Source organism: Sitophilus oryzae, unplaced genomic scaffold (genome assembly GCF_002938485.1).
Source record: "Sitophilus oryzae breed Bouriz unplaced genomic scaffold, Soryzae_2.0 scaffold_1447_pilon_pilon, whole genome shotgun sequence".
NCBI lineage: Eukaryota > Metazoa > Arthropoda > Insecta > Coleoptera > Curculionidae > Sitophilus > Sitophilus oryzae.
In genome coordinates, this window is record NW_022146112.1 from 1,275,396 (window position 1) to 1,287,849 (window position 12,454).

At 30.5% G+C, this 12,454-nt stretch overlaps 1 protein-coding gene and 2 long non-coding RNA genes across 4 annotated transcripts in view; all 3 read left to right on the forward strand.

Moving 5' to 3' along the window:
• Positions 1-942, forward strand: part of LOC115877378 (wiskott-Aldrich syndrome protein family member 2-like) — a 14,607-nt gene extending 13,665 nt beyond the window's left edge. The window contains exon 2 of the mRNA XM_030893527.1: positions 692-942. Within this exon, the coding sequence (XP_030749387.1) occupies positions 692-942 (251 nt within the window). The remainder of the gene's footprint in view (positions 1-691) is intronic.
• A 3,061-nt stretch (positions 943-4,003) lies between these two features.
• LOC115877375 lies at positions 4,004-5,797 on the forward strand. Its single transcript, XR_004049342.1, has 2 exons — positions 4,004-4,585; positions 5,698-5,797. It is a non-coding gene; the product is annotated as an uncharacterized LOC115877375 (long non-coding RNA).
• A 14-nt stretch (positions 5,798-5,811) lies between these two features.
• On the forward strand, positions 5,812-10,005 carry LOC115877374. Of its 2 annotated transcripts, none has more exons than XR_004049341.1 (6): positions 5,812-5,898; positions 5,969-6,095; positions 6,158-6,270; positions 8,316-8,531; positions 9,039-9,636; positions 9,716-10,005. It is a non-coding gene; the product is annotated as an uncharacterized LOC115877374 (long non-coding RNA). The 2 variants fall into 2 exon arrangements; XR_004049340.1 differs by having other exon boundaries at positions 8,316-8,519.
• Positions 10,006-12,454: the final 2,449 nt, after the last annotated feature.

Sequence of the window (12,454 nt, forward strand, 5' to 3'; positions counted from 1 at the left end):
CTGTTGTACTTCGTTCAGTTACGTATTGCTACATTTCAGTAGTGATTTTGATATTGTGTATTTTTGTAAAACTATTATTGTGATTTTATTTGTTATCATGGACTCTATACCTTCAGGTAAGTTCTCTATATTGCCATATTTATTACTGTTTTGCTTATCCCCAATACCGATTGAAAAAATATTTGAAAAGTAATTCATTAATTTTTGCAATTGTTCGCGTTCTCGTAAGCAAATAGTACATTTCCAAAAGCTTCCACGTAAAATTTTACACAAAATATTCCTTGATAAGTTGACATTTGGTGGGATTTAAAAAATGTTGCCCATTTTTGCCCTTTCAGGGTAAATTAAATTTTAAAAAGCTTTGAAGTGGTACAGGGTGTTCGCGTTTATTTTGAATTCTTCCTTAACTTGTTTGTTTTGAGATAAAACCATGATTCAAAAAACATTTTGAAGGGGTATTCATGAATGTTTTCGCCGTTTAGTTTTATTTTATGGGGTGCCCAAAAAGTTTGTCATACCAGATTTATCGTTTTTAACAGTGGAACGCGCTGTATATTACAGGATTTTTGAATTCTACATACTTTTCTGATTACAACCATATAATATGCATATGGTATATTGTTGTTTCAAAATATACACATCCTATCCAGTATGTAACAAAAATTTGACAAGTGTGACTTCTTTGTTTTAGGATCGGGTTCTAATGAACTGTCTTTAACTAGAGGATTTCTCGTTGATGTAATGAAACAGTCAGGTTATAAAAGACTGGAAGATCGGGGTACCTATTTAAGAGAATACTTGGAAAAGCGTACAAATTGTCCTACGCAAAATCTAAACGAACTCCGCCATATTGTTTCACATTTTATGGCCCAATTTAAAACTAGATGGGAAAATCGCACAGAACATTTGACAGATTCACAGCAAATAATGATGAGTGGCTAAAGACATCTATAGCCTTTCAAATGTATGAGCATGAGCAACCTACAAAAAGGAAAGAATCGGCGCGCGGTCGCGGTCGCCCAGAGTTGCCTTTTCTTGAAAGTTCTGAACGATCTAAGAGAAAAAAGACTCAAGAAATTAGAAAACGAACACCGCTTCACGAACTTACTTATGCAACTCAAATGAGCTTGAGATCCTCTGGACAAACCGAAGCCGCAAAATTAATAAAAGAAATAGATAAACAACACCACACGCGCAAAAAAATTCAGAAAGGCAATGAACATTTGCAATAAAACAAAACTTATGTCAGGAGAAGAAGCACTTGCTTTATATGTGGAAGCAAAATTAACACAGCACCAGTACAACCTTATCAGGGCTCAGGATAAAGAAAGATTTCCATCTTATAAAGTTTTGCAAATAAAAAAGGATGTTACCCAAACGTAGATAATAGAAAAATAACTGCGACTTCTGCTGAAGTTAGTATGCAAGACCTGCTTGATCACACCGCAGAACGAGTAATTGAAGTTAAAAAGATGTGATTTCGACTTTACCAAAGGAACTATTAAAAGACATGCATCTAATATCAAAATTGGGTTTCGATGGCAGTTCAGGTCATAGTTCTTATAAACAGAGATTTAGTGACCCAAACCTTGATGATTCGAGCGTTTTTATATCTTCATTGGTACCTTTACGGATGCTAACAAATTCCAATTTAAGTATCCATGATCCTAAGGCAGTAATATGGCAAAATCCACGTCCTTCTTCGACAAGGTTTTGCCGCCCAATTAAAATTAATTTTACAAAAGAAACCACTGAACATTCAAAGGCAGAAAAAAACCGAATAGACTGTGAATTAAGTAATTTAAAACCCACGTCCATTAATTTTGGAGATAAGATTCTACAAATACGCCATATCCTTATTTTTTCCATGGTGGACGGGAAAATCTGCAATGCACTAACAGATACTAAATCCACCCAAAAGTGTTTTATATGTGGAGCAACATCGAAGCAGTTTAGCCAACAGTGATTGTTTTATCACGAGAGACCTCAAATGATTCAAATTTTACAATTTAGAATCTCGACATTGCACAGCTGGATACGTTTTTTCGAATGTATTTTGCACATAGGATATAGAATGCCCATAAAGAAATGGCAGGCACGAGGAACGGACAACGCTCTAGTTGAAACCAATAAAAAACGGATACAAAATCTTTTTAGAGAAAAGTTAGGTTTGATTGTAGATAAACCAAAGCCGGGGTTTGGGTGTTCCAATGACGGCAATACCGCAAGAAGATTTTTTGAGAATGCGGAAGTTTCTTCAGAAATAACCGAAGTAGATGTCACTTTAATCAAGCGATTCCACACTATATTAATTACAATTTCAAGTGGATATGACATCAATCTTGAAAAATTTAGAAGTTTCGCTTTAAATACAGCTAAACATTTTGTGAACCAATACCCTTGGTATATAATGCCCCCAACTGTGCACAAAGTTTTAATTCACGGCCCTGAAGTTATCTCTTCAGCTCTCTTGCCCATCGGCCAATTATCCGAAGAAGCGCAGGAAGCCAGAAATAAAGACTTCAAAAAATTCTTCTAAAAAAAAATATTAAAAAAAAAAAAAAAAAAAAAAAATAAAAGATATTTTAAATTTATTATTAGTAACTTCAGATCCAGTTATATCCAGCATCAGACAACTCCCAAGGAAAAAAATTAGGCGATATCCAAATGAAGTTTTAGAATTAATCGAGGCCCCTGATGTTACGATTAAAACTTCCAGAAAATTCAAAAGTGATCTATTAGAGCGAACAGCGATGATAGTAATATGGAAAGTGATTTAGAAGCAACCAGCACTGAAGAAAGTTTGTCTTCTGACGAGTAGAAATAATTGTAGTTTTAATTTTAATTGTATTTTTTTATTAATGCCATAATAAATAGCAACATTGCGCAATCTTTTGTTTATTCTGTGTTTTTTATTTTATTGTAATCTACGACCATATTAAAATGAATTTTGGTGGAAATCTGATTCTAAAACAGCGCGTCTGAATTAAGGCCACGTTTTCGCGAATTGGCCGCACTGTGGGGCTGTGCGATATAAACAAGGATCTTACTATTATTTGAGGTTAGAAAGTATTTAAATAATATAAAACATAATCAAAATAATTTTTCATCATAAATTATAGAGGTACTTACGTGTTTTGATATTATTACCAGGAAATAATACGTTTAGTTAAACAGGTACGCTGCCAGGCAAGTTCTATCGGCGGGTCTTTGCAAAAGTTGAAATCTAAAAATACAAAAATACGTTTACATCTTAGTTGTATTTATGAATAAAGTATTTGTGTGTAATTCTTGACTTACCAGTTAACTGAATAATCGCATTAAATACATCCAAATGGTAATTTAATACTGTAAAAAAGCAAAATTGTTTTAAATCACTTGCCAGGACAGCCCGGCCAGCTTCTTTGTTGGCAAAATGGCCGCGGTATCATGATTTAAGCAATGTGAGTGACAAAGAAAGCCAATGTCTGGCAGATGTTGCTTTCTTTGTCGTTGGTCCTGGCACGTTTAAATTTGACTGTTGCCTGTTTTCCCATACAAGTGACACCCCCGTGGTTACAGTGTTTATTTAATTGTCTTTCAAAAAAGTTTAAATCATGTTGCGTGGAGGACGAAATTTTAAACTAAACGTTAAAAATGTTTCAACATGAAATAATTAGACCCAAAGCACTCTTTAGTGAACACATGACACAAAGATGGCACAATTATTTTAATTATGTTAAATGAACTTACATTTAATAGTACTTCTAAGAAATATGGGATTAAACAGATTGATATAGGGAGTTTTGACAATTTTGTGTAGCAAGTCATCTCTTCACTTGGCCAAAACAATTGGATAGAGGACAACTTTAGGACATTGCAAGGTAAGTAGCAGTAATAAAAAAAGTATTCTGTAATTTAAAATATTTTATTGGAAAATTTAGCATGCTAAACAGTAACAAGCAACATTTTTAATACATAAGTATTTATATTATTAATACATAAAAAAACTTACTCTAAGGACCAAAGACATCTAAATAAAAGGAGACGAAACAATTTACATTTTACCGCGATCACGAACCGTGTTGCACAAAAATCGATGATGCCAATTTTAAGCGACCGGTGGTAGATTTCGGCTGATTACGGTTTGAGTTCTAAATGCTATTGTCATTACAAGGTCATTAGACTAAATATTTGTGTAGATATATAATTTTAATTATAATACATTAATTATACTAGAATTATACCTTTGAAATTATTATTAGTTTTCTAATTAAATTATATTAAAATTACGATTAAAATATATTAGGGAAATTTCTAAGACAATCCGGCATCGCTACGGATTAATTTTTACTACGAATTGTCGGAATCTGTAGAAATTACGCTGACATTTGACGTATTCATTCAACTTTTGTCCAACGGAGCATTGTTGCGAGTTTTCTGCGACCGTTGGAAGTGTTTGTGGATTTCGGACAACTTTCGAATAATTATTAGTGTTTATTGCAAAGAAAACTATTTAAAGTAGTTTTTTAACTATCTACAATGGTTCACCAGTGCATAGTTTGTTAAAGGTGGACTATTCTAACTCCTGATTGATATTTGGACGGTAAGTGTTATTACATTTTTTTACCTTTAGCAATGCCTTTACAGTAGCGTATCTAAGTACTTTTAGTTATAAGTAGATTATTACAAAAATACGTATATTTTCTTATTTGCTGTCGTTTTTGATTGTGAAATTAGACTTATCCTCAGTTAGACCTCAGGCAAAACCTTGGCAAAACCGATCTACGTTTTAAGTCAATTATTTTAAGTATTTGTCCATTTCGCTGTTACCGTTGGTGGTAAAAAATGCTCAGAGGTAATACTGGCTGTTCTCAACTTAACATTTAAAAACCTTTTTTATATTATATCTAAGTACCAACTAACATTCGAAACCGCTATAAATATCTTAAATATTGTGTATGTTATGGCTAATATCTGCTGAAATAAAACAGCTGTTGCTGTTATAGGTAGTTAATACCTGAAATTTGAACACGATTTGAACATCTACCTATATGTATGCTTAATTAGTATGACAAAGTTAGCTAATGTTCAATTAAAGACATTTAATTTTTATAATTACTTCAGACTTTGGCTAGATAATTTCCACATTTCTCCCCCAATGTTGAAAGAAAACTGTTTTTGCAATCTAAATATTAATATTATTGAACTCTAGTTAACATTAGCAGGTTTTAGATATTAACCGTAACACATGATTGATCTATTATTTATTTATTATAAAAAATTCTATAAGTAATTATATAATAGGAAAGGTTTAGATATAGGTATTCAAAATTCAAATTAAAAAAGTTAATAAAATAAATAAAATTATAATGATGCTTCAGTACTTAAAAAATATGCACTGTTTTGAATAATAATGATAAGCCTTACTTATGATAATTCTTTACTCTTTCATTTATGATATTTTTTTTTTTAGTTTTGGAACCCTTTACACTTTTACCCACACTTACCTATACACCCATACACACGCACACAATTCACAGACGAGTACATAGCTGGTGTTTTAAATAGAGGAAAATAAACCTTGGAAAATTTTTCCTTTAGGTTAATTTTTCCTTTTTTTTACCGCATATTTTTATTATTTTACATATATTATTAAATAGATTTATAATACTTAATATGTATGTGTTGCATATGTAACCAATAGTACTTTTGTAGCGTTCCTATAATTACTGAGCTTAGACAATGATCGATTTCACTCTTGAATTTGAAAAATCAAACTAATGTGTGTCCAAATTTGTTCTGATGATTTTGATAAGAGCAATATTATGATGCCGAATTAACTGATCGAAGGCAAATAAGACCAAATTCTGAGCCTCAAATAGATAGTACCATTTTTGCTGGGGCTTTATCATACAGGTAAAAAGCAGTCAAATACATTTTAACAGTTAATAAATAAGTATTATACTAATATTAGTATTTACTCTAGGTTTTCTTCTAGTTTGTACCGCCACCCAAGAAATGTTTTAGGTAAATGAACCTCCAGACCAGCTGAGGGACTAGAGAAGGTCCCTACCTAGTCCCGCGATTGGCAGTTTGGCTGGCCCCTCAAATTTGTAAGAACATTGATACATTTTATACATGTACTTTAATATTGATAATTAATTAAAATTTACAGGATTTTGCCTAAAGTCATACAAGATAAACTAGCCCTTCTCAAGAAGCCCTTCCCTCAAAACAACAGAAACGGCATTGGAAAAAGAAGTTGGAATTAACCAGTATGTGCTCTTTGTAAGTGTATTCTGGATGTTTGACTGACAAGGCTTAAAAGCTCTTGTATTTTTAACAGAATGGGAATATAGCTGTATGCATAACAAAGTAATATATATAATAATATAAAATGCTAATACTGAAGTAACGACTTGCTCTAGAAAGTTGCTTTTTTTACTAAAAGATAGCTAATTGGCTCTTCTAAAAACTGTCATCGCCGGATTTTTTGTTTTTCATTTAATTAAAAAAAAATAAAAAGTATTTTTTTTTCCTGATGTCGTGGCGGATGCGCCAGGCTTCAACTAGTATGTAATATATTTTAAATGAAATACTCTCATTATAACTATTATTGTCAAGTAGTGTACTGTGCCTTATTGAATACAGGTGTACACCCTCTTGCGAAGTATTTACTTTTTAACATACAGGGTGTCACAATAGTAAGTTTAATTTTGCATATCCAGGTATTTCTTTAAAAAATAGAGACGCGAAATTTCGTAGACACAATTTTTGCGGTAAAAATCTAAATACATTCTTAATCATACTTTTGACGTAACTATAGTAGACGGGATACTTTGACACATTGAGCTTTTTCAAAATAACATTTCTTCTGCTTCTGTTTGCCGTCTTAATTATTTAAAAATTGACATCTCTCTTTCTTGCAGAAAAGGGGACACTTTGTTTATGTCATTAGCAGTAATAGATTTCAAGGAAGCTGTTATAATATCTAACAGAACAATATAACGTAATATAACATTACTAATATCACTTTGTATCTTATTAATTAAGCACTTTATGGGTTTACTTCCCTATCTTAATTTTTATAAAAATACGAGACTTGTTGCTTCTCATTGTCAAGCTTTATCGGTCGAATATCCAGAAACCCTGTATAATTAGAATAGCTATCTTTTATTTTATATGTTTTGTCAAGGATATGTTATTTGGAATTATCTTCCACAGTATAAGATCATAAACTACATAATTTTTGCCATAGTGTTGGTTTTTGTTTACATATATTTTCTATGAGTGAGCTTTTATTTTGCACTAGAAAACATTCTCGCTTAATGATAAATTTAATACTATAGAAGGAAATTATTAGTATTTAGGAAAAAATTAAAAACGAAAATAGGTTTTATTGAAAAATTAATTATTAATGTTTTTTGTTTGTTTACAACATAGTAAGACAATCCTCATCTTCTGATCTCCCAATAGTTGGATATTTATTATCTCAAGAAAGTCGTCAAAGTATCAGAAAAAGGTAAAAATTACCTCAACATTATATACAAGGTGGTGCCTCTCCTACGACGCGGAGGCTCCAAAGAGAACGGTGGTTTTTATCGTTAATGTAATTTTGGGAGCATATGTAGGATAATGGAAAGCATTTTATAGAAATATCAAGAGTTCTGCGCGGTGTCCCCAAAGTTATGCATCAAAGTTTTTTTTTGTAATGGAACACCTATATATTAATTGATTTTCGGATTCTAGGAAAGAAATAAAAGTGAGTTTTGTTAAAGAAGCATATGTCTAAAATGTAAGGCTTGTCATATTTCACATTTGGTGAAAATAATGAATAAACTTTAAATTTCAATAACAGCTACCTAGATGGAAATTTACTCATTGTATATTTAACCAAATTAAAATTTGACCTTAAGCATTCTATTAATTGATGAATGCACACTGCAATTAAAAGATCGGAATAGTATTCTGGGTGTTCAAATAAAAGGGAACTTGCTGTGTTCATTTCAAATAAAAGGGAATAAAATTACATTTTAGTCCAATAATGAAATTCACCTTTATTTTTCTCATAGAATCCGAAAATCAAATAATATATAAGGTGTCCCATTCCAAAAAACAAAACTTTGTTGTGTAACTTTTTTGGCGACACCCTGTAGAACTCCATATTTTAAAAAAACACATATTTTATCACATTTATATGTTTAAATGCTCTAAATTAACCTACATATACTCCCAAAATTTAATTTCAATACAAACTCTTTCTCCTTGGTAGCATTTAAGAGGCGCCACCCTGTATCTTAAGTAAAATTGTGCATAAGTTATTTTAATTTCAGAAAGAAGTATGTTAATGAGGCATTATAATGATATTATGTAGAAATTTAAGTCTTGTAAAAATTTGGAAACAAAGAAAATGAAAAATACATACTTTACAAATAGGTCTTAGAAGATTGAAAAATAAAATAATATCAATGCATCAGTTAATTGATTACTTAAAAGAAAAATATTTGATAAGTGAATCAACTGAATTGACCATTCAGGTATGAATATAGGTATGCAGGGTAACATTTTAAAAACATAATGGTTATAAGTCAAAGGTTATATGTGAGGATCCAAAAAAATATAAAAATCAAGTAAAAATCGCTAAAAGCAATTTCTAATAATTGAAGCTGTATCTCTTACTGTTTCTGAGATCCCAGTGCTTGTAATTATTATCTTGGACACACTATTTTGTGTATATATTTGAGTGGCGGGCGGAGGGGAACTATAATAATGTAAAGTTATCAGCCATTTAATAATTTAGTCCTACAGCCATTATGTCAAAATCTGTCCCCAAGATTCATTAACAAGTTTTAAATTTAGTTCTGGTCTAATTTTGTGAATGATACACTAATCCATATGACAGTGGCATAAATACGATTAATGGAAGGTTCTAATTTCCATGACAAGGCCAGGTCTAAATTTTAAAACCCTTTAGTGAATTTGGACGTGTCTAAAAAAGACTAATAAATAATATTATAGAGATATAACATTAATAGAGATAATATATGTTTTTTTAGGCTTCCTTAGCTGAACCAGTACAAAGTATTTTTGAAAGAATGTTAAAAGGACCTGCCACACAAAAATCCAATCTTCTGCTACTATCCTTTGCTTTAACATTGTCATTTTATTCGCCGAAAACATAGAATTTATAAAGGATACATAAACTGGCCCAGAGTTTTCTTAGGAGGCCTCTAAATTCCATTTAGTTTTCAACAATATTTTTGATATTTTTAACTCTCAGAATGGATTTACAAAATATTCATATAAAAAATTATCAAAAATATAAGAACAACATACTTTTTAATAATTTTGAAATAATTAAATTGTATATTATTGGACTTACTTTAAAAGAAAGGTCAACCATAGTCACAAAGAAAAACGGGATTTATGGGCTTTCTAATTTGTATGGAAAGCTTACAACGTATGTATAAATACTATGTAAAAGAAAATCAATTATTAAAATATATTTTGACTAACTGGTGGAGGTCCACGTATACAAGAAGCAAAAACGGAAGATAATAATATATTCAATCAATGTAAAAATGAGAAGAGCATTGTGGGATTAAAAAACATGATGGTGATAGATTGTCTAAAACTAATAGGAGTACTGGTATTGTAAGTACTAACCTTTCATTGTGTTTTTGAATTTTTTATTACTTTTAAGACAATTCAATATATTTAAATATTTTTTCAGTCTCAAAACAAAACTGATAGTTACAAAGAAACAGAAGAAAAGGGAAGATATTAATTTACTAGACAAAAGGCTGTTCTTTTGAAATATGGAGATGGGCAAAATTCAAAGTAGTAGTATTCAAAACAGAGAAGAACATAAGCTAAAGAAAAAAAGGGTTGTTAGACATTGAAATAAAAAAAGAACAGTAAAGTTCTCAAAGAGAACTTACTTAATAATTTTAATTAGTGTTTATATTGTAATGTAAAAAATGTAATGTATGTTATTTCTGAATAAAAGACATTTAATAATGATATTTTATAGAAATTAATACTCAAGAGATTTAATAACAACATCAAAACATGTTTAGAATAAGTTAAGAAAAAATATTGCCCTAATCTTTCAAAATAATTTATTATTTCTCTTCTTATTAATTTGGTCCATATTTATTTCATCTAACGGCGGCAGCTCTTGTTCAGGCATCATTCTGGCTGTATTGTGTAGCACATTGAAACAACAAAATCTAAAAATTTAAGTACATACATTAAATTTTTTAAATTTTGTTCTATAATTAAACAGATAATATTTTTCTTAACTCACTGTTGTGCAACAATAACTGACATTGTGTTTTGTAATTTTGGTCTTATACCATAAAACACATATTGGAAAGTGGCGTTTCCATATAACGATAATTCTGAAACATTTCTTCAGCTCTATTTCTGCATATATCCCCTCAATGCATATGCAATCTCACCTTATAACAGATAATAAAATAATTTAATAGAGTATATGAACCCTTTGAATATTATCACATTTAATTTTAAAAAATTTCTTTCAATTCATCTTATTCGTAATATATTTCTAAATTGAATACCTACTCAAATATTTAAGGAATATATTTTATATAAATGATCTAACAGTAAGTAAATATACGGACCACTAACCAAGCAGGATTTAATTTGAAAAGTCACCAGTCTCCATGCGGGTCCTTAATGTCCAAAATGTGGCTTTATGCACAGACCCATGCCAACAAGAATCAAGTCTATAGTTTTAAGACTAGCATTTCCAGTAATTTAAATGTTGGGGAAAATAATGCTTTTCTATTTCTAAATACCTCTCCATCAATACCCCCTGTAAAGTATAAGAAACCTTGTGCTGATAAATATTGAAGAAAATATATAGGTACTTACCAGGTGAATGTTTTCTTACATTGTGTTCCATCAACTATCCCTATAATCCCAGGAAACCCAAATATACTATAAAATTGTTGTTGATTTAAGGCAGTTATGCTGTTGTTTCTGGAAATAGTAAAGAACAATGGTTCAAAGTATAAATATAATTAATTTATCTTACATTAGATTTACTAGCATTCCAACTTACCTCTCATTTTGATATTCTAGATTTTGTTCAATTAAACCGAGGTAATTAATAATGATATATATTACAGTGTCGTTTAAAAGTCTCTGTCCTAAAAACTTAAGGAGGTTCATTTCTTGGCAATATGATTTTTCCTTACATCCATTCTTGAGGAAATCCATTTTCAATGAATATACCTACTGATCGACGTCTAGGATATCAAAAGTAATCATCGAACTTACGTAGAGGTATCATAATACACTTTTTAGCTTTCTCAAAGGAATAACAATAATTCTTCCTCGTAAAACAATTTTTTTGTGTCTAAGATAGGTTAAGTGGCCACTAGCCTGGAAATTTGACCGCTTAATTTAAATGTAAATTCAAGTTAGATTAAAGCATAGTGCAAGAAAATAAGCTGAACATAATGTTAAGTTTTGCTTAAAAAAACTTGGTGCAAACGCCCCTACATTGTATATTATCGATATTACTACGTATATTACAAATTAAAATTTAAATTAAAATACACAAAATAATTATTTTAAAATTTTTGATAAAAAAAACACCACACCACCGTCACGCCACTGATGGAGTGAAATGACAGAAAGACAGACGAAACTCAACCGTGTTGTCATATTTATGTACCTATCTCTTTTTAACTCTCATAAAAGTGCCAAACCATGTATGATTCTAAAAAATTGAGTTTTATGAATGGAGTGTTCTGTCTACCTATATTTAGATGTCTTTGCTAAGGACTCTAGGACATTGCAAGGTAAGTAGCAGTAATAAAAAAAATATTCTGTAATTTAAAATCTTTTATTGTAAAATTTAGCATGCAAAACAGTAACAAGCAACATTTTTAATACATAGGTATTTACTTTATTAATACATAAAAAATATTAAACGTATTATAAAAAAAGGAACAGAACGGAAAGGAAAAAAATTGCTTTGCCAACTCACAAAAACTAAATCATATCGAACATATTATAATAAAATAAACCTAACAGAACCTTTTAAATATTAAATAAAATATTTTAAAACACTGGAAGAAGATGAAATTGTCATCTAAATTCCTTTAGGGTGGCTGCAACGACGTCCCGCCAACCTGCTGTTAAAACATGACAGTTGGTTTTCATATATAAACACCCATTGTTTTCTTTTAACTGCAGGATTACGGGACGTCGTTGCAGCCACCCTTTGTCGTCTTCTATAGGTAGATTATCTACCTATAGAATTAATTAATTGATTGATTAGTCTATCACTGTAGTTTTTGCAAATAAATTTGTTGCCTTAGTTGTAAAAACTAGTAGTTTTATGAACTTCACATACATGGCAGGGACCAACTCGCTTCTTATTGTCTCTAACTAGTACCTTTTAAATCTCTGGGAAGGGGGATAATATACTGACCCT